The following is a 23,550-nucleotide window of genomic DNA, read 5'->3' as shown; positions in this document are numbered from 1 at the left end:
GCGTAGAAATATTTCCAATCAAATGGTGACATAATATTAATAATTGATACAAAATTGACTGAGCTGTAATTGTTCAAAACCTGACCACATTTCTACGTGTATTTTTCATGAGTTTCTCATTTGCACCCCTATATAGAAAACAAAAATGTGTACCACATTGAAAATCCAATTTAAGATCGAAAATATTTCAATCGGTAGTCGTTGTCAATAGAAGGCCAAATGAACCTATTCCGGTTTCCGCCTCTAGAAGGACCGAGAATAGTGATAATATACTGCAGATTGGAACACACTCACTTTTTTCACAGACGTTGGTTCAAATGAAAGGTCTTATGATCCCCAAAAAAAGGCCCAATCTGACCCCTCCCGAAATCAAAAGCAAAAACAAAAAAAAAATTTTTGATGCGAAGCGAATAGTGTCAATACTAAAAAAAATATATTTTAAACCCGGGACAAAATAAACGAAAATAATAATAAAATTGTACTGGACGACCGGGAAGAGAAAGTTCTTGAGGGTGCCATAGTTGGGCAAGATTCTGCAGAAGAGAAATATATGTTGCCGCTGGATCCCTCACCTACTTATTTAGGACTAAAAAGACGAACGCAAGCGCACTTCGAGTACATGTTTGGCTGGATTCATTATTAAACGCCAGAGAACAGAATGCTTACCCGATAAAGGACTGAAGTCGTACTTCGAAGCGGTTTTAGTGCCTGAAAGGAAGGCTCAACGGGTCGGAAAGGTCATGATGCCGGTTTTCTGGGAATGTCACTTTTGTATACTTTTGGAGTATACCTCAAAGCAAGTATTAGCGTGCAATAATAAAACGATTAAAGAACGAAATCGCTATGAAAGGTCCTTACATGAAGCCCATGAACATCGTTAACATGGTAGAAATTTTTGGCTTACTCGAACTATTATCTGTTCCCAAACTTGAAGTCATCTCTGAGATACCGATATTAGTTTCATTTTGAAATTTTTAACCGCTACTTTCGGAACCTGAAACCGAAACAAGTATAGCCAAAGTAAGTTGATATGGCCTACAATACAACTAATATGACCTACAAATTTAGAAGATGTTTTCTGTTCTCCACGAATCGAAGTAAGTGAGCTATCTTGGCCCACTTCCCAAAATCTATCACATCATCACAAGCCTTGTGGTTTGTTGTGCCCTAGAAATGGACGTTTAGATGGTCTTAGACATGTGCGACAGAAATGTTAAGAAATGTTATACAATAACCTCCTCTCGGTCACAGGCTCAAATTTTATTTAAATACTATATGATGATAGTTCCAGTAGAAAAGTGAAAAATGTGTGTTAAAAAACCCCGGTCAAAAGCGCACCGAAAAATATGTACTTAAAAAATATTCAGCAATATGTTTTTTTATCTGAGGGCCCCTCCCGAAACGAAATCCTGGGTACGTGCCTGCTTAGTAATTTTTTGAAAGATGGCTTTTTGGTCAAGTGTTGCTTTACAAAATATTTATTTGGCGTTAAAGGCCGACGTTTCGAAGGAATATCCCTTCATCTTCAGGGCAACTATGAGATTAACATACATGATTGGTCACAGTTTTCACACTATACAATTGCATAACAAATTGTTTACTCACAACGACAACAAATATTATTCGTCAAGTGGATTGAAACATTGAAAATGATCGAAAACGGGAACGGCTACTCTACACTAAAAGCACAAATGGTGTAAAAAACATTGATTTTGAACGAACTGCGATTTGAATTTGTATGCTATATTTAAGCAAAAGAAAACAGTGCGTGATTATTTGATCCGCAACAACTATCCAAGTTCACATTTGTGTTTACGCATGTATTTTTGATGGTTTTTTATGCTCAGATCACATTATGTTTTACGCATGTATTTGTGATGTTTTTTTATGCTCAAATCACAGTATACTGTGCGTTTGACAGTCAGCTTTCGTTTGTTTACTTGTTTGTGCGGTTGAAATTCTGTGTTTTCAAAATGTCGCGTATTGAAAAGGAAGTGAAAATTAAAGTTCTGGACACATGGCTAAGTGAGAAGGGTATTACTAAGCGAAAATTGGCAAAGCGGTTTGGAATTCATCATGCCAGTGTTAAAACCATCATTAATGAGTTTGGGGAACACTATTCTTTCGATGAGCTACCAGTAAGAGGCAGAAAACCCGGATTTTCCAATCCGCAACTGGACCAGAAAGTGGTATCGCTAATCATGAAGAACAAACCAATGTCAATACGTGATTTTGCCAAAAAAGCAGAAACGAGTCTCGGAATGATCCAGCATATCAAGAGATGCAATCACCTGAAGACCTACAAGAAGCAGAAAATCTCGAAACAAAGTGTAGAACAGAAGAAGCTAGCAGAAACAAGGGCCCAGAAATTGTATTCGCGTCTTTTGCAGTATCCGGATGCATGCGTTTCGATGAACGAAGATTCTTATGTAAAGAAGGACTCAAAAACCCTTCTAGGTCCACAATACTTTACTGTAGTCGTTGGGGAGGATGTGAGCGATGCGGACAGGTCGATTCAAGTGGAGAAACTCGGTCGAATGGTACTGGTATGGCAAGCAATATGTTCCTGTGGTTTGAATTCAACAATTTTTTACACTACCGGAACTATAAATGCAGAAATCTATCGATCTGAGTGTCTCCAGAAGAGATTGCTGCCTTTATATAAGAAGCATAGTACACCTCCACTGTTTTGGTCGGATTTAGCGTCGGCTCACTATGTCAAAACCACTCTCAATTAGCTTGCGGAAAAGGGTATCAATTTCGTTGAGAAAAATATCAATACACCAAATTGCCCTCAGCTTCGACCCATCGAACGTTACTGGGCAATCGTGCAGAGGGTCTTCAAGAAGCCTGATAAGGCAGCTGGGAACATGCAGGAGTTCAAAAAAATTTGGGCTCAAGCGTCCAAAAAATGCGATGCAACACTTGTCCGGAACTTGACGAAGAGCGTTCGATCAAAAGTTCGAAAATTCGTGAAGGAATAGCTTAAATTTCATCCCGTTTCCGTTATGCTCAAGTTTAACCCCGTACAATAAAGGATCAATTTTTAGTTTGAATAAAATATCTTTTTTTTATTATAATTTGAAAGAAAACATTGTGGATTTATTTTCGATACACTCCATAGATTTGTGAATAAACTGAGTGATGACAATCAAAACGAAAGCAACAGTGGCCAAATGGTGTACCGGTCACTTCATCATGTGGATGCACATGTGTGTTAATCTTAAAGTTTCCCTGAAGATGAAGGGATGTTCCTTCGAAACGTCGGCCTTCAATGCAAAATAAATATTTTGTAAAGCAACACTTGACCAAAAAGTCATCTTTCAATAAATTACAACAAAGTGGTCGTATCATCTTCACAATATAAAAACAACAAGGGCGCTAAGTGAAACCCGGAACCACGTTACCTTGTACAACAGCCTTCCTTTATCACAACGCAGATTGTACAGCTTAGCCGAAAGGATTTCCTTCGAAAATATAGAAAATTCGGCCTCTATCCAGCACACATACCAAACACCTTCCGATGCGTAAATGGATTACTGGAGGATGCTTAATACTGTCCCAGAAAGTATGGACGCAACCAAAAACCGCTGCCACTTCGCAATGGTTCAGAATCTGTCAATTTTTACGGCTGCGTCCTGTTGTTTACACTCTTCTCTAACCACTTGTACAGTTGTTTATTCGTTTTCATTAGTTTGTTTCGAAATGCGTGGACTTTCAGCAGAACACCGTCGAAAAATTGTGTACAAATGGTGCACAGAAGGCGGGCTGTCACTGAGAAAGATAGCAAAAATGGAAAGAGTAAGTGAAAAAGCCGTGCGAAATGCAATCAGGAAGTTCGGTGAGGATAACACCTTTGAGGATAAACCGGGTCGAAAAAAGGTCCCGCTAACCCTCAGTTGGATAAACTTATACTAAAGGCGTTCGAGCAAAAGAAGGAGGTTTCAGTTCGGGATGTGGCCAAAAAAGTGGGCACTTCGAAGTCAAATGTTCTTCGTGCTAAAGAACGTTTGAATCTTCGAATCTATAAGAAGCAGAAAGAACCAAAACGTTTGAACTGCATGATCATGGACGACGAAACCTAATTGAAACTCGATTACAAATCCTTGCCGGGACCACAATACTATACGGTGCGAGAAGGGCAAGTGTTAAACCAGTCCGAGACATCGATTGAAGTCGAAAAATTTGGTAAGAAAGCTATGGTCTGGCAAGCTATTTGTAGCTGCGGCAAGATTTCGAAACCCTCCATCACCACTGCTTCAATGAACAGCGAAATATACATCAAAGAATGTTTACAAAAACGACTCCTACCCATGATTCGAAGCCGCAAGGATCCTGTTGTCTTCTGACCAGATCTTGCTTCTTGCCACTACTCGAAATCAACGGTAGAATGGTATACTACCAAAAATGTCACTTTCGCCGAAACCATTCAACAGCTTGAAAAAGATTGGAAAAAAGTGTCAAAACTTGTCGCCAAGAAGTCTGTATGGAATTTAATGAGGAACGTTCGCAAGAAGGTGCGCCAACTAGTCTACAATGGCTAAGTAGCAAATGTTGAGAATAATATTCTGTTGTTGTAGTCTAATATTATCAGTATATCGAATAAAATTTGAATATCTAACACTTGTGAATTATTTACAGCGAAATCAAAGTGCGTCCATACTTTCTGAGACAGTCTTTAGTCCGTTCCGAGGAAAACTGCAGCGATTCTAAACATCGAGATTAGAGATAGCTATCACCGAATCAAAAAGTTAGAAGCGAAAAAAGCATTCCTCATTAGTCAGATTGCAAAGGGAACATTGGAGACGTGTGCCAAATCAGAGTATGACAAGTTACCCATTTCTGGAATATTAGCCTTTTTTACGTTGATCAAATTGACTTTCTTTTGAATGCTTCTTTGATCAAATTCTTGAAATAATCATATTCTAATACTCTTTTCGGTGTGAATAATAACAAATCATTCACACGGGAATAAAAAGTTCCTCGGAAATAAAATGCTTCGAATGTCATGCAATTTTCACGACAAACTTTCACAAACAAAGGCCATTTATCCATTCCGTGAGATTCAACATGGCGGTGGTAAAACAAACAGAATAGTGTTGAACATTAGTTGCGGTGTAAGCCACGATCCACGTACTCAAATACGTCCTGCTGCAATTAGGTACCGAAGATAAGCTTGGCTCGAGCAAATCTCTCAGCGGGTATTACATTTCCACTTGATAGATAATCCTAGGTAATTGCTCTTCGTCACGTTCTCGCTGGGATGTCGGCAAACAAAAAGCAAAAGCATCCGAAATGGATGACAGTCACTATCTTCCCAGGAGAAGACGTACACAATTTGGCTGTAGCAGAATAACGAGAGCTAAAAGTCTTGCGCGGATTTCTAGTAAACCGTGTCGCCTTCTCCCTTTGTTCTCAGGGGTTCAAAATGCGAAATAGGAATTAAATCATGCACAAAATTAACAGCTTCTAAAAGATTCGACGGCCGGCAATGTTTTGTTCTATGTCATCCAATGATCTAATGAATGAATCTGGATACATGCTAAGAAAATGCGACGAGAAGCAGATTGATTTTCATTATCCACTTTATGATGAGCTTAAATGAAAAATTGCGGCCGAACACAGAATGGGACTCATGATACGAACATGTGACCGCGAAGCGCTAAAAAGTGCGGTAGGTTTTTAGGATTACTCTAAAGTGGCGCATCAATTTGACTCAGTTATCACTTTGATACAAGTCGACCGAATGCTGCTTATTGTTCTGAATTATCACATTCATCTTCTAGGGCCAGTAAAGCTCAGTTGTTACCACCTCAGTCTGTCATTGTCAGTCGTTCCAGTCAGTCAGTCCGAGGAAAATTGTTCACGGTCTAGGTCATCGTTCACAATTTGTTTGTAGTCAGTCAAGTCAGTGTGAAGTACAGCTGCTTCTCCAGAAAGTGATTGAGCATAGTAACGAGCTCGAGCGGAAAATTGGACTGCATTAATTCTTTGCTACACTACATTCCTGCTCACATTTGTTACCTTTATGGAGTCTGCTGTCGAGCAACGTCAACCCGGGACCGAAAACAGAAGTTACTGCAGAGCCAAATCAGAACAGCGGAAAAATGGTACCAAAGGCGGAAACAGATGAGCCACCGACCACGAAAGATTGCACAAACCAGCGCAAGGATGAATCGCGCCTAATCAATCCCTCGCTGGTGCTGCTGAAGGTGACCCTGTTTCTTATCTTCGGGGCCACCTCGTCGCTGGTTCCGTACCTAACGATTCACATGCAAAGCATTGGCCTCACGGTGGGTGAAATTGCCACCGTTTATTTGACACTGCTATTCACGACCTGTCTCAGCCCACCCATCAGCGGTTACATCGTCGACAGATTCGGCCGGTACAAACCGGTGCTGGTGGTGTGCCTGGTGCTGAATATCTGTACTCATCACTCGCTGGATTTGATTCCAAGACGGCAGCCGTTTGAGCTGGTGACGGTGCAACCAAGTGTGGAACTGGGAGAAGCTAATAATGGAACGATATTTATGGTAAGCCTGTGATAACGAACGTTTCATTTACCCTTTCGGCGGGAATTATACATCACTACAGCGAATCAGCTGTGCAATTGAGGGTAATTGTTAAGTACCGCTCAATTGCGTCTTCAAATCAGCAAAAGGGTATTTTGATATTCTTATGTCTGGGTCTGGATTATTTTTTATCAGACGACAAAAATAGATACTGAACTTAACTCTTCTTTTGGGTACGAAAACTCGATTCTACTTTTATTTTTAATGTGGAACACATTTTTGTTTTCTATATACGGGTGCAAACTAGAAACTCGAGAAAAATACACGTATGAATGTGGTCAGGTTTTGAACAATTACAGCTCAGTCAATTTTGTATCAATTATTAATATTATGTCACCATTTAATTGGAAATATTTCTACGTATTGATTTGAATATTCATAGCCATGTATTTTTAATTGTATATCATTGAAATGGTGAATAATAGCTAGCAGTGTCCTATTTTGTCTGCAAAAAATCTCCGGCATACCAGATTTCCCTGCCATAGTCGACGGTTTTGAAGGAGTAAGCGATATATCAAAGGGAAAGCATCGCTCTGATTGGTTAATCGAATCAAGAGCGAAGCTGTTGGAAGCACGTGAATCTATAAATAGAAGCAAAATTATAGCTAACGTTTCAGTCCTACTCGTAGCATGCTAGAGGTAGGTTGTTGCTAGACAGCAAAAGAAAAAGTGCCATAAAACGATTTGAAGCTTTAATTGCTATGCTCTGATCTTGTGTCATGAACGATTGGATGAAATCCCATGTTATGTCGTTTCGCCTGAGAAATTGACAACTACCCCAGGGTAAATTTTGAGTGCATAAGATTAATTTCTTATTTATATGAGATGAACTCGATTGATAATGAGAAAAGTTTATCGCTTCAACCGAAATCGCAGAATGGTAGTAATGGTAGAGAAACGCTATAAAAATAACTACTTGCACACAAAACTTGAACACAAGCTTGGCGAAAAGAAGCTTAAATATCGATATCTGTATCGCAAGCATGTACAAACATATAATTGCCTACATTTGGGCTATTGATGTAATTTCGTCGGCAAAAAAAACAAATACAAATCATGACAAATATAGTCTATATTCTGGGTTCGCGTGTTCGGTGTTGGTTCATAATAAAGACTAAGGGTATGTCCATAAAAGACGTCAAACTTTTTTGACGATTTTTACTCTCCCTCCCCACTTTATCACAAATTGTCACAAAAGCAAAGACCCAATGCTAGAATGCTAGAAAATCAAATTACTGAAAAACTACAAGGATCAGCCCCATGGGGTTGTTCGAGCCGTTAATGTGGAACAAGGCAACCAAAATTTCTAATGATCTACAATCAAATAGTTCAATCAATCGTCACAGTTGAATTCGCAAATGCACGAGAGACTGCTTGGATTGATCTTTATTAGGAACCAAAACCGAACACGCGAACCCAGAATATAAACTCTATTTGTCGTGATTCGTATTTGTTTTGTAGCCGACGAAATTACATCAATAGCCCAAATGTATACAATTATATGTTTGTACACCTAGAGGTATACGGATATCGATATTTAAGCTTCTTTTCGCCAAGCTTGTGTTCAAGTTATGTATGCAAGCAGTTATTTTTATAGCGTTTCTCTACCATTACTACCATTCTGCGATTTCGGTTGAAGCGATAAACTTTTTCTCATTATCAATCGAGTTCATCTTATATAAATTAGAAATTAATCTTACGCACTCAACATTTACCCTGGGGTAGTTGTCAATTTCTCAGGCAAAACGACATAACATGGAATTTCATCCGAACTTGCATGACACAAGATCAGAGCATACCAATTAAAGCTTCAAATTGTTTTATGGCACTTTTTGTCTTGTTGTCTAGCAATAACCTACCTCTAGCAAGCTACGTGTAGGACTGAAACGTTAGCTATAACTTCGCTTCTATTTATAGATTCGCGTGCTTCCAACAGCTTCGCTTTTGCATCTTTTGACCAATCAGAGCGATGCTTTCCCTTTGATATATCGCTCACTCCTTCAAAAGCGTCGTCTATGGCAGGGAAATCCGGTATGCCGGAGATTTTTTACAGACAAAAAAGGACACTGCTAGCTATTAATCAACATTTCAATGATATACAATAAAAAATACATGGCTATGAACATTCAAATCAATACGTAGAAATATTTCCAATCAAATGGTGACATAATATTAATAATTGATACAAAATTGACTGAGCTGTGATTGTTCAAAACCTGACCACATTTCTACGTGTATTTTTTCTTGAGTTTCTAGTTTGCACCCGTATATAGAAAACAAAAATGTGTTCCACATTAAAAATTGTCAGTGCATAACTTAAGTTAAACCGGTTGAAGGCATTTTTTTCTTTTTTACTCATATTTGGCAAAATTCATTAATTTCGCTAACTTACTCGCTCCTCCGTGCACTTTTGCTGATCACAACAGATATGATTTCCTGCATCACTCATTTCCGAATTTACAAGAAGAAGCTTTTACATCAACAAATACACGTTTTCCTATAGAATGTAAACGTTTATTGTGGACTTTATTTTACGTTTCGTCTTAGACTCATCAGTGCGTAGCAGTTTATGTTGAACTGCTACCTCCGACCTGACGGTTCAACATAAACCGCTAGGCAGACGTAAAGTTAATGCTATCTGCAAAACACTTCTTTGATATTACACCTAAGTGTACCTTTTGTCGTGAATACGACTTACTTTACTATGGGGCGCCTTTTCAAAATTTACCCTCTGGGAGAGTGATAAGTTTTTGATCGTGAATATCTCTTGTAATACTTAACGCAACAACATAATTTTTTCTCCATGCTATCAGCAATATAATCAGGAATTTGTGATTAAATTTTCAACAGTGTAAAAAATCCATAAATAACTCAAAATCTATTTTTTCTCAAACTTTTGGAAACAACGAGGAAAACTCATCTCGTTTGCTCGTCTTTTTCGAATCAGGACGACGGTTTTGAGGTAGTCAGGCACATATCAGTTGTGGTGTTCTTCTGGCCGAGTGTACTAGTTAAATCTTGACCGAGAATTATTCATTTCTTCTAGTACGTTAGACGGAACTGGATATCGTGCTGATGTTCTTCACCACCATCAGTAATAATGAGGTGGTAAAAACTTGCTTAGGTGATGCTCTTCTTCGCATTCAGACGTCGTGGCTAGCAATAAACCAGCAGTAGTAGAGAACTGATTTTTTAGTTAAATTCAAGAACTAACCTCAGAACCTAGATTCTGGTCCACCTGAGTTCTGAAGTTAATTTTTATGTGGAACACATTTTTGTTTTCTGTATATTAGAAACTCAAGAATTTGGTCAGGTTTTGAACAATTACAGCTCAGTCAATTTTGTATCAATTATTAATATTATGTCACCATTTGATTGGAAATATTTCTACGTATTGATTTGAATGTTCATAGCCATGTATTTTTAATTGTATATCATTTAAATAATGATTAATAGCTAGCAGTGTCCTGTTTGGCTGCAAAAAATCTCCTGCAAACCGGATTTCCCTGCCATAGGCGACGGTTTTGAAGAAGTAAGCGATATATCAAATGGAAAGCATCGCTTTTGAGTGCATAAGATTAATTTCTAATTTATATAAGATGAACTCGATTGATAATGAGAAAAAGTTTATCACTTCAATCGAAATCGCAGAATGGTAGAGAACCGCTATAAAAATAACTGCTTGCATACAAAACTTGAATACAAGCTTGGCGAAGAGAAACTTAAATATCGATATTCGTGTCGCAATCATGTACAAACATATAATTGCATACATTTGGGCTATTGATGTAATTTCGTCAGCTACAAAACGAATTCAAATCGTGACAAATAAAATCTACATTCTGGGTTCGCAGACTCTCGTGCATTTGCGGATTCAAAAGTGTGACGATTAGTTTAAAATGTCGATCATTAGAAATTTCGGTTTCCTTGTTCCACATCAATGGATCGAACAACCCCATCGGGCTGATCCTTGTAGTTTTAAGTTCCGAATTTAGTTTCATACTTCTATTTCAAAATTTCGATCCAGATCACAGATTCAGAATTTGAAACTATGACTATAACTGACTCCTATTTCAGGATTTTGAAAATGGTTTCAAATTCAGTTGCTTATTCAGGGATTCGAATCCAGAGATATGATTTAGGATTTTTCAGAATTCATGAACAAAATTCAGGATATGAATTTTAGATCTGGATTCTGAAACTAAATATTTGGTCTGAACACCGAACCTTCATTCAAAAACTGAATTCTAAACTTTAATTCCTGAATTGAATTTCAGAATTTAATTCATCAATTCAGTCTCAGCATTATGTTGGAACTAAATTGAGGACATGATTTCTGGAATTAGATGCTGGAACTGAATTCAGTTCCTATATTAAGACTTGGTTTAATTGTATGGTAGAATATGTTTGCCGTCAATTAGTCGTACTGTAGTATAGATGCATCGTAAAAATTCTGGAAGCGAAGCAATGAAAGTTGCAAAATATACCAAATCTAATACGAATGATTATCTCTATCCGGAAGTGAGAAAGAAATATGTCAGTTTTATTCGTATTCACGTCCTCCAGTTATGTCTGTGACATTACCCACCCACCTTTTTACCTCTCAAACTTACCAAAATCTGTACGGCTAGTAAGCCGAAACTTGTTTCGTTCGGGACGTCGGTTTTGATATTACACTTAGGTGTAATATCAAAGAAGTGTTTACGTCACGCTAAATTTCAAAAAAATTTAACCATGGCACAGTGGGGCAAAATGGACCAAAAAACGCAACGATTATTTTGGAGGCATGATACAGCTGACCACAAAGCACTTTTTTGGTGTAAAATGTTCATTTTACCCGAAGTTTCCTTTTTATACGAAGCGAATAGAGTTTTTCTGATGTAAAAAAGTCTAACAAATCGATTGCATATAGTTTTAATGATAACAGCAAACTCGTTGTACCGTTTTACCCCATTTTTTCTGGTTGTAATATTCAAAATTCAATCAACAATCCAGAAACAGATCCAAAACGATCTATCAATATTGGCCCATATTAAGTAGAAAAGTTCAGCAATCCAAGTACATACAATGGGAATGGCTGTACTAAAGCTTTAAAGCCGTTTTATCTAAATTTTTTTCATAAATCGTATCATTAGTTAAACTTTCTTTCGCATTCCGAAAGGAGGCTGATTCCGGTTGAGTAAAATCGACTGATATTACGTAGAAAGCCATAAAAACTAGATTACGAATAGATTCATTGACCGCATGAATAATGTTGTAGGGCACTGGTCTAACAAACCAGTTGTCGTATGTTCGAGCCCGGACCTGGAAGGATTCATAGTGTCAGTAGGATCGTAGCACCAGCCACGCAATGGTTCTGTACACTCTGAATCGGCTGCGAAGTCTGTTGAAACAGAAGGTCAAATTCCACGACAGGAATGTGATACCAAGGCTTTGCTATGAATTATGTTTCATCATCACGTTTCAGCAATTGATCGAGTTAGCGGAATTGAAGAATATAAACCTTGATAAAACAAATAACTTGATATTACGAGAAGGGACAGCAAATGTTTTCTTCTACAAATTGCTATTTATCAGAGCTGTTACTAGGAATTATAAAAACTTTTCGACACATATTGCTTGCGTTTCCCATCCTAATGCGGAAAATGAAAGAAGCACTTAAAGATGTTGATGTCTGACTGAAGAACATATAAAATAGAATGCTATTCTTTGATAACATGGTCACAAATTTGGTTTGTGAGAAAAATCTCATTCAATTTGCACGATGTTCAAAGAAAAACAAGATAAGGAATAGAAAGACAATTATCATCTGCATAAAAGAGGCGGGTGGGTAATGTCATAGACATAACTGAAGGACTTGAATACGATCGAAGTTGATATGCTTCTTCAACATTTCCGAACATCCATGATCGTTTTACCCTTGGTATTGTAGAGCTTAAACAGTGTAGTCTAAAAATTATATTATGTTATTGAATAAACAAAAATTAATGATCGTTCGTATTAGTTGATTGATTGTGTGAATTTTGCAACTTTCACTGCTTCGCTTCCAGAATAGTAACGGTGCATATGTACGAAAGTATAACATATTGATACTACTTATTCTACAGCACAAATAACGCTGAGCAAATAAGGATAAACCAATACAACAAACAATGCCTTTTTTGGGAATTTTCATACACAGTGGAGAAAAACTTCGCATAGTCCTTTGAGAATATTTTAATGATTCGAAAAAAAATCGCTTTGTGATATTTATCCGATGTTTTCAACTGTTGAGTACTTTTTTCCACCATTTATCCATCTACAACAGATCCTGAATTCTGGACCTTGGGGAACTGAAAACTGCAAAAAAGAACTAAATTAGAAACTTCGATATCAACCTCCAAGTTGCAAAATTTCGGTTTGGAGTCCAGATTAATAATTTAGTTGGTAAAATTAGCTCTAGAACTCATAACTGCAGACTCAACAAGAATTCCGAACCTTAATTACAGTTCCAAAATCTAGCTCCAGAACCCAAGATCCGAATCTAATTCCAGCATACAGATACTAAATTCTGGAAATTAATTCTGAAACCAGTTTAGAAGACAGTTCAAAAATTCTGGAGCGGAGCTCAGATCTGAAATTTTGTTCCAGAATCCAGATCTAGAATTCATATGTTGAATTTTATTCCAAAATTGTTGCTGAGTCAGAACGTCAGTCAGTTAGAAACTAACCACTTTCAGTTCCAAGATCTGGTATAGAAACGAATTCCAGGATTCAGCTCTAGAAACTTAGTTTAAATTTTTGGAACTGTATTGTTTAACGAAATTCTGGATTCTGAATAAAAACTCTAAACTTAAAAATAAGTTCAAAATTCAAATGAATCAGAATCCAGGTTCTTCATTCAGTTCCAAAATTACTTATTGGAAAGTACTCACCCAGACGTTCAGTCCCTCTAACGCACATAAGGAATTATTGGTTTTCGACCATGGTTTACCTTTTATACGTCCCGGGTTGGTGGTTCAATGCATAGGGCGCTGGTCTTACAAGCCAATTGTCGTATGTTCGAGCCCCGACCTGGAAGGATTCTTAGTGTCAGTAGGATCCATAGTACTAGCCATGCAATGATTCTGTACACTAAGAATCGGCTGCGAAGTCTGTTGAAACAGAAAGGCCAAATTCCACAAAAGGAATGTAATGCCAGGACTTTGACTTTACCTCTTATACTCGTGAAGTTGAAAATCGGAACTGATATGTGCCTGACTAGCTTAAAACCGTCGCTGTAGTACAAAAAAAAGAGCGCGATGAAATTTTACAAAATTTTGAAAAAATTTTTGATTGTTGATGGTTACACTGGAACTTCAATTTATGCAAAGAGCCGGGAGTGCGTAAATTAAATTTCGCTCAAACTAAATAAAACACGGTGTTTCAAATTTCATATATAATCACCGCAACTATCAATAAAATCTAAAACACGGTGTATTTCAAATTTTCGCATCCTACTTCGTCCGATGCTTTAGCGTCTGAGGACCCTCTGAGTATATTCTGAGACTATAGAAATGCATAAGAGATGTTCTAGTATCCAAGAACGACTTCGAGAGTTGTCTTTAGGGGCTACACAGTGTCACAGCAAGAACTAAAACGGCTAATAATTTTAGAGATACACATTGCTTACTTGTCTATTTATAGCTGTTCCAGAAAGGTTCCCAGTCGTCTAAGAGCTTCAACGAAAAAAGGTCTCAAGATCTACACGAACATTCAGTAGTTTATGTATAGTTTTTCATAGTCGTAGAGCTACAACTACAGGTAGTTTTTGGATGGCCTAGATCAATCACAATTGTCCTATTGATCGCATGTGGGATCACGAATATGGATCGAGAACGATAAGGTCGTTAATGACAAAGTGCACAGACACTGGTAGATCTAAAGGTCTGATTTTTGGTTGGATCATCGGTTATGTTGGTAGACATTAAGGCCTTTTCCGAGGAGGTTTTAGATGTGCAAGTTCTTCTGCAAGTTCACGTAAATTGAGGTTTTAGTGTATCTTACACTGTTTAAAATTGAATCATAAATAGCTGATAATATATTTTATGGCATGGAGAAAGAATTATGTTGCTGCGTTTTATACAGCTCGAGATATTCACGATTAATTTCTACCCATTCTTTCATAGAGCGAATTTTGAAAAGGCTCCCCATAGTAAAGCAAGACCTATTCATGTCAATCGTTTAGTAAACGCTTCGCTCAAATATCGCGCGTTTTAGCTTTCAACTTCGCGTGTTTAGATTTTGAAATTTTTCGTAACAACCCTGAAAGATTTTAACAATTTTTTCGTAACAACCCTGAAAGATGAAAATTTGAGGCAAAACGGGTATTATAGTCAATTTTTCGGCTATTATAATTATCATCAATCGAGTCTACGGTCATTTTTGCGTAAGTAAAGCCTACTTTTAAGATATTTACATAGATTTCTAAGAAATAATTGTGTTAAGTCGCCTTTTTTATCCTTTTTCCCTTCAAAGTGGTTCAAAAGTCCAATTTCACGCTCTTAATTTATTTATAGCTTGCTTCATTTAGAATTTGAACAAACTTTTGCTCATATTGTGGCGCTCCTGGTGGACGGATTTGGAAGTTCTTGGCGCCCACGTGTCGGGAATTTTGTCAGCTTCACGTATGATTTTTGACATTCCGCAAATCGACTGTACTTTGTAAACAATCAACATGGAAGCCGAAAGAAGGGAAAAAATTGTGCACAGTTTTTTGGAAAATCCATTGTGGTCTGCATCTAACCTAGCTAAATAGCTGAGATTGCCCAGAAATACCGTATGGCGCGTTATCAAACGGTATAAGGAAACATTGACGACGATTCGGAAGCCTCAAGCCAATCGTCGGAGTGGAACTGTCGACCGGAAACTGCGTGGTAAAATTTTGAAGACCATTAGGAGAAATCCTAATCTTTAGGACCGTGATTTGGCCAGAAAAATCGGTGCTGCCCATAGTACCGTGAGGAGAACTCGACTCCGGGACGGAATCAAGTCGTATCGAGCTAGCAAACAGCCAAATCGGACCATAAAACAGAATGGTGTGGTCAAAATTCGTGCTAGGAAACTATATGACCAAGTTCGACGGGTGTCTTCCGATGGACGATGAAACCTATGTCAAGGCAGACTTCGGGCTAATCCCGGCAACGGCTCGGAGGAATGTTCCAGAAAAATTGAAGAAAAGTAAGGTAATAATATCATTTGAGCTGAGTTCCAACATAGGGGCTAAGTTACTTCAACAAAGTTGTGCAGAAAGCTATTTCAAACAAATTTACAGAAAGAACTATTCTCGTAGCTTGTGTAATTCATGATATAATATATTTTCTGAAAAGGGTAAGGTTTTGTAAAAAACAAGTACGGGTGTGTATTGTCAGAGACATAACTGGATGTCGTGAATACGAATAAAACTGACACGATTTGTTTATACTTTCGAATTCAAATTGATAGTTGATCGATTGTGTGAATTGTGAGAATTTCCCCTTTTCACTACTACAGGGTCCGGCACTCGAAGTGTGCTCGCGCAGCTGACGCACGGGCATCAGCTCTCTAGAAATTTGCTAACTGACAGTTCGGAGTTGTATTGTTTACAAGCGCAAGAAAGCATTTTGCCAAAAGTGAACGCGAAAAAAAAATCTTGACTTGAGAGAGCGAAGGAGTTGCTTCGTTTGGCCGAAAGCGGTCAATTTCCGAACATTGTATTTTCTGACGAGAAAATTTTTCCAATTGAGCAATTCGTAAACTCTCAAAACGATAGGATTTACTTGACCGACCGTTCATACGAGAATTTGAGTCATCGATTGGCCACCAGGAGGCAGCACCCGCAACAGATAATGGTTTGGGCCGCTGTAACCGCAGATGGGCGCTCTCCAATCGTTTTCATCGAGCCTGGCGTCAAGGTAAATGCGACATATTATCGGGAAAGTATTCTGGAGGTTGCTTTGAAGCCGTAGGCAGACAAACATTTCGGTGGCAGACCATGGACGTTTCAGCAGGACTCGGCACCGTCTCACAAAGCTCGAGTGAACCAAGAATGGCTGAAAAACAACGTTCCGAACTTCATCACGTCCACACAATGGCTCTCGAATTCACCAGATGCGAATCCAATGGATTATTCTCTTTGGGCCATTTTGGAGAGCAAAGTCCGAACTAAAAGATACACCAGTCTCGAGGCGCTGAAAAAAGTTATTGTCCGCGAGTGGGCCAAAATACCTGCAAGTCACATTCGGGCAGCTTGCGATTCGTTTTTTGACCGTCTCAAGGCCATAGTCAAGGCAAAAGGTGGTCATATCGAGCAAAAGTGAATTGATTTTGAATTTTGTATTATTTTTACACATTTTGTACTTTGAATTAAGTGAAAGTAATTTTCCAAACTGAATTTATGGCCTTTTTAATTGGTTACACTTCAAGTGACGGACCCTGTAGAGCCATTAGAACGGCTAATTTTATATAATGTTGTCCACTTTTCGTTTTCTTTCTCTCCAATGCAAACGACCAGATGCTCTGTTACATGATGCACTCGCTCTTGTTTGAGATGAAACTAGCTTTGCGTACAAACCGCAAGACATCCGATCGCAGTGCCAAATGATGCGAAACTGGTTTAACGAGTACTCTCGCCTTGACGACCGGAAGGCAAATGAGAACTACGACCTGAGCGTTTGAGGTTTTTATCCACGCAGAAGGTGCGCTCTCACTCCTCTCGCTTTTTGAATGCGTCTTCTCGCCCCGATGTCGGCTTCCATCCACCGCACATGAAAAAATGATTGATTTTCGACCAGGGTTCCCCTTTTATACGCAGTCAGTTGAAGATATGTGCCTGACTACCTCGAAATCATCGTCCTTGCGCGAAAAAAGCCAAGCAAAAGTAAAGAGTTTTCCGCGTTGTTTTCAAAGTTTTAGAAAACCTTATTTTTGAGATTATATGTTTGATGAAATAGTGAAAGAATTATCTTGCTGCCATTAATACAAGTCGAGATATTCACGATTATGTTCTGCCCATTTTTCCATATGGCTAATTTTGAAAAGGCGCCCCATAGTAAAGTAAGTCGTATTCACGACAATATATATATTTTTATTTTATATGAGTTTTACAAGTTTTACAACGTTTTTTATCATCTACACAACTTTTGTTCAAACATACTATGCTGCTATCATTTTAGGTTAATGAAATACAACAAAATTCCAACTTATCTATCATCAAAAGGTACAGAAAAGTGCAGATGAGACTACTTAGTTAAATTGGTTAAATTACTCGTCTGCGATCGTCTGCAGGCGAGATATGTTCTTTCCATATATCCTTGTCTTTGACATTTTCAATAATAAGGTTCGTTGTATATCAGACAGATTTCAGTATACATTCGTTACCATGGTAACTCTCACAATTAATGATTTTTATGGACATCGAAGTCTACAAATAGAAAAGTTTAGTAATCGTTACAGACGTTTTTTGAGAGTAACTGTCAGACGTTTTTTGAAAGTGAGATAAGAAGCCACGACTTTGAAAAGAAGAACGGTCATTTTTGCGTAAGTAAAGCCTACTTTGAAAATATTTACATAGATTTCTAAGAAATAATTGTCTTTACGCGTTTTTATGCTATATAATATATAGTAATAATATCATTATAGCTTAGTTCCAACATAGGGTCTAAGTTACTTCAACAAAGTTGTGCAGAAAGTTATTTAAAACAAATTTCCAGAAAAAAACTATTCCCGTTGCTTATGTAATTCATGATATAATGTATTTTCTGAAAAGGGTAAGGTTTTGTAAAAAACATACATAACGTTATTTGATTTTCTGGTAAGTTTTTCTACAGAAAAGCTCTGCGGATAAATATCCTCTATTCCTCAATTAAAGTGAAGATCGATAAACGGATACTATGAAAATATATACAAAGATTTTTTATGAAATTATTGAGTAAAGTCGCGTCTTTTATTCTCGTTTTCCCGCTGTGCTACTAATGAGTCATCGTTATTCCGGAACCGGAAGTCGAATCAAATGTAATTGAATAGCAGTCTACGACGCAGGACGACCTCTTGGTCAATTTTGGTCTGCCACTAGAAATAGTCTGGAAAACAATATTTTCACTCGGAATGTTGAATACTTTCCAGAAGCTACAACCTTTAGTTACAAAATGCATTTTGTTTAAGACACATATCCTCACTTATACGGGCGCAATCTGACTCGGTGTGCTCCAATCACAAAAAGGGCAGTCGATACAAATTCCTTTCCAGTGCTTTTTTTAGGAGCATGTCCAAAAAATCAAATTACACTGAAAAGAATCCCAACTAATGTAGATTATCGAATTGCATAATCTAATGTTTGATAAACAGATAATCCCAAATAATTGATAGACAATATCATTGATTTCTCAAAGCTAAATATCGTACGTTAGAGAATCGTACACCGACTCCGACTTCGATATGTACTGTACCATCGTATTGGTCAAGTCGGACCACAAAGTTTTGCATCGTCATACATTTTTTTATTTCTAATGTATTTTACAAACACCGATAGTAAATCAAAAAACTTTTTACTTCTCAGAACCGGTCCTGCAGTCAAACGGAGTGCCCCACTATGGCGGCACTACAACAAAAGCTTCACCGTCGGTGCTTCCCAGGAATGAATAATTTTAGCAGAGTTGAAGTAATTGTCACACAGGTTGACAAATCCAACAGATCTTGCGGTATCGTCGACCTGGAACCGTGTTCCGTAGAAGCATCGAGCAACGATTCGAATCCCTCGATAAACATGCAATGTGCGTTGTCCAACGAGTATGATCGAACCTTCTGGTTTTATTTGCTGATTCGGTTTCTGTCCACCACTATGCTAACTGCCACTCTAACCATCACCGATCCGATGGCATTGGCGATGATCGAACAGCAAGGCGGTGATTTTGGTCGAGAAAAACTATTTTCCAGTGTCGGAATGGCCATATTTACTCCATTGACTGGTCTGTTGATCGATTACTTCTCCGAAGGTGTTCACAGCACCAACTACAATCCTGCGTTCTACACGTACGATATCTTACTGGGACTGTCCCTGATCTCCGTGATGTTCTTACCGATTGGCAAAAAACTACCGTCAGAAAATATTATGAAAAATCTGTTTCAGATCCTTCAGCACCCACATGTGCTGGTGTTCATATTTTTCCTATTCTTTCTCGGAAGCTTCTGGGGATTTATCGAGAGTTACTTGTTCGTGATCATGAAAGAGATGGGCTCACCAAACTACCTGCTAGGATTGACCTATACTGTTGGAACCGTTGCTAGCATACCGATGATGTACCTGACCGGACCGATCACGAAAAAAGTAGGACATGTAAACCTTCTGGTGGTGGCGTTCTTCGCGCACGCTCTCCGAATTCTGGGATATTCCTTCATCCAGTGAGTATAGTTGCACCACAATCATGACGGAATCTATCAACAAACGTTACATTTCCACAGCAACCCATTCTGGTGCTTTCCGATCGAGTTGAATGAGGCCATTTCCTGCTACTTCATGTGGGTAGTGGCTACCACTTACTGTGCCGTATTGGCTCCCAACAGCTTAGTAGCAACTCTGATAGGCGTTTCGGGAATGATCCACTTTTGTTTAGGAAAAGGCATTGGATCGTTTGCTGGTGGGTTCCTGATAGCGGGCTTCGGAACTAGGATGGGATTTCGGTACATGGGATATATTGCGTTGTCGGGCGGTGTCCTTTATAAATTTGTCCACGTGGTCTGGCTGAAGAAATACGACAAACATCAAACGGTGGAAACTGAAGACGATGTGATTAATGCATCGAAAAGGAAGCAGTCGATTTCAAGCAAAAGTAACCATTGTTGAAACTTATCGACGATCAGTAAATTATGACGCGTAAGTAAGTGAAAAACACCACAAAAATTTATAGTATTATAATATCTATGTCAATTATGTTATTACTAACAATAAACTTCACAAAAAAAAATTCATCGAGTTCATATTCTCCGAAAAATATTCCTTGGCATACAATAAAACCGGTTTGTTTGTTTGATTGGCTATACAATCACTATGGGAACCAATCGATTTGGTTTTAAGACTAAGACGAAAATAGGTGCATTTATTTCGATTTTCACGCATTGCTATAACAGTTACTGTTGTTACAGTTAGTGCACAATTTTCAAACTATTTTTTCCTTTTGTTGTATTGCTTCTGAGAGCATTCTGTTTTTTTTTTTATTATTATTTAGAAGGTATTCTATAGCATTGTCCACCATGTGCACAGGGATTTTGTATTTAATGTTATCACACTCAACGCTGTGCACCTCATTGTTAACCGAAGCGAATGCGACTGCATCTCTTTCACGTTTAAACATAATGAACACAGTTAGACGCTTTGTTAAATTGAATCTCACTTACATTATTAGCGTCTAGATGCATTCGTTCTTTAAGTAAGATTTCAATTTCATTTGCTGCTGGTCTAACTTTGCAACGCTTGAAATCTATACAAATTGAATTTGGTCTTGTAGGCCAAGATTCAGGCTTTGTTAAATCGTATTTGACTGTTCCATACACTCTATTGTTCACTGCACTGTATTGTCTTTGTTTCTGTTGTTTCGACCGTAAATGATTTGCGACCGTAAATGATTTTCGACTGCGTCGTGTGAGATGCGAGCACGAACTGAGTATTTTATTTTATTTTATCACAGTTCGTTGATTGAAGGTCAAACTATCCTCCAAAGCACATAGTGACTCTACTAATAAGATGAATATTGGTACAAAACCCTATGAGAAAAACCTGTTTAAATCCACCAAGTAGTGTAATGATGCCTTTCTCATATTAATTATATTTTCATACATATCACCCGAAGATTCTGTAAAAAAATATTGCAAACTTAAATAAAAATCACAAAATATATTTGGGCTTAAACTAACCAAACCATATGAATTTGTAAACAATTATGTCAAATTCAAAAAAAAATTCCTGTTTTATGCAACATTGAGTGGCGGTTTGGAATTTTAAACACACTTCGCTTCCTAGTTCCGGAGCCGGAAATCAGGTACAATTAAGAATCAATCTGAGTCTAAGTTTATGAAAATCGGGTAAGCCATCTCTGAGAAAAACGAATGAAAAATGAAATTTTTAACATTTTTTGCCCCAAGATAATAAAAATTCCTCCTTGTATGTTACCGATGATACCTTTTTTTTTTAATCCGCATGTGTTTTTTGCATGAATATTCTTCGATGTTGCAGTTTTCATGACATTATTCAAATGTCCGTCGTTTTAAATGGCAAGTTAACGATACTCTGGTACTTCCAGAGCCGGTATTCAGGAACCAGCATAACCCAAACCGATTCGGCCATATGACGAAAAAATTGCAATATTTTTGAGTCCAACTTTAAAGCTTTTCGGGATTGTCTTCTATATCGCTTTGAATTTAAAAATTAATCATTAAACAATTTCAGAATAGGAAGTCAGAATTGGATAAAATTGGATTTATTTTAATTTGAACTTTTGTTTCTGAAATTCGATTTGGCTTTTTTTGAGGAAACGATTGAGCTTTGAGAAATGATTCGATACTGAAACCGGAATTCGAAATTCGATGTAGCCGAATTCACCTGAGTAGCTGTATGGTTTACATTTGTTTGAAAATCAATGTAGACATCTTTGAGAAATCGTAGTGCGAATTAAATTTTTGGTTGCCTTCCGAAACGAAAACTGAATACAACCAAAAATGAAATAAGTTTATTTGGTTATCGACTATTCAAATCTGCTAACCCGATAAACCTGATTAATTTATGTGAAATAGACATTTTTATACTAATCACCGTGAATCTCCGAACCGGAAGTTGGATCTGACTGAAAAATAAGATGTTTTATAGAATCTTAAAACTTTTCATTTGAATCTTAGATGATTCTTAGATTTCATTTGAATCGTAGATCGGTTCAGCCATCTACGAGAAAAATGAGTTACACAGTTTTAATTTCGTTTCACATATCATCCTGTAGTTCCGGAACCAGAAGTCGGAGCCAAACATAATTCAGGAACCTTGTTTGGGAGCATACGACTTTTCATATGAATCTGAGTTTGTAGAAAACGGTTGAGTCATCTCCGAAAAAAATTGAGTGAAATTATTTGTCACACACGCATTTGCTGATCTCGACGAACTAATTCGAATGGTATATGGCTGTTATGTTATTCCAGCATTTATTACTGTAAGTAGTTTAAATCAATATAGTTATGGAATTGCTTTCAACTCGAAAATTCTGCCATCGTCTGGTTTACATAAAGGATATTCGAACGATTATGTTGCCAACGCACCGTGCTAAAATCGGTCCAAAAATATCATTCTGTACACAGTCTTTTGGGTACTTAGAAACAAATGTACGTAATACTATGTTCACACTGGCCGAAAATAACATGTTTTAACGATAGTAATATAAATTAAAACCGCACTGTTCACACTAAGAAAAATGGTTGTACCTATCTGCGTTGCCAGGTCATTTTTCCAAAAATATGTAGTCGGCGCAAAAATCTGTCTGTATCATATCGGTATCAATATCTCTTCTACATAAGTAGTAGAAAAGGTGAGCGAAAAAAAAGGTCCCACGACAACCTTTGCTCATGTCTATTCAAGCTAAAAACCAAAATCGGTACTTATCTGTGTGATCCGTGAATTATCGGTATTTTAAGAGAACATATCTGTATTGTGATATAGAGGTCAAAAATCTGTATAAATACCGAGAAATCGGTATACCTGGCAAAGTTGGTACCAGTTTTCAGTTTTGTTTTATTATGATTACATGGCTACTTTGATGGAAAACTACTGTTGTTGAACAGCTTGTCAATTGACATAGTCGAAAAGTGAAGGAAAATGCTAGCAGGGTTGTGCTTTACTGACAATTATATCAAATTATTTCAGGGAAACATGTTTTAATGTGACGTTTATGAATATGAAATAACGCAAAAGTAAAACATGTTATTTCGATTAAAACATGAAATCGGA

General features: G+C 37.6%; 1 protein-coding gene across 2 annotated transcripts; it reads left to right on the top strand.

Annotated features, from left to right (window-relative positions):
* Window positions 1-5,787: 5,787 nt before the first annotated feature.
* On the top strand, window positions 5,788-20,522 carry LOC131427682 (uncharacterized). 2 transcript variants are annotated; one of them, XM_058591093.1, is made up of 4 exons: window positions 6,404-6,533; window positions 15,110-15,775; window positions 19,126-19,967; window positions 20,028-20,522. In XM_058591093.1, exons 2-4 carry the CDS (start codon window positions 15,626-15,628, stop codon window positions 20,407-20,409), a joined length of 1,374 nt encoding a protein of 457 aa, XP_058447076.1. In that variant the 5' UTR covers window positions 6,404-6,533; window positions 15,110-15,625; the 3' UTR covers window positions 20,410-20,522. The 2 variants fall into 2 exon arrangements, with proteins under 2 accessions (XP_058447075.1, XP_058447076.1); XM_058591092.1 differs by lacking the exon at window positions 15,110-15,775 and having other exon boundaries at window positions 5,788-6,533; window positions 20,028-20,521.
* Window positions 20,523-23,550: the final 3,028 nt, after the last annotated feature.

Source organism: Malaya genurostris, chromosome 2 (assembly GCF_030247185.1).
Source record: "Malaya genurostris strain Urasoe2022 chromosome 2, Malgen_1.1, whole genome shotgun sequence".
In the NCBI taxonomy this organism is placed as follows: Eukaryota; Metazoa; Arthropoda; class Insecta; order Diptera; family Culicidae; genus Malaya; species Malaya genurostris.
Note: the sequence above shows the minus strand (reverse complement) of the source record. Positions and strands in the feature narration are given on the sequence as shown.

What these genes read in the sequence shown, in the direction of transcription:
- LOC131427682 (XM_058591092.1), top strand. Translation starts at nt 6,108, where the DNA reads ATGGTACCAAAGGCGGAAACAGATGAGCCACCGACCACGAAAGATTGC. An exon ending in ATAATGGAACGATATTTATG is followed by an intron (nt 6,534 to 19,125) that starts GTAAGCCTGTGA and finishes TTTACTTCTCAG; the next exon opens with AACCGGTCCTGCAGTCAAAC. An exon ending in CTGGGATATTCCTTCATCCA is followed by an intron (nt 19,968 to 20,027) that starts GTGAGTATAGTT and finishes ACATTTCCACAG; the next exon opens with CAACCCATTCTGGTGCTTTC.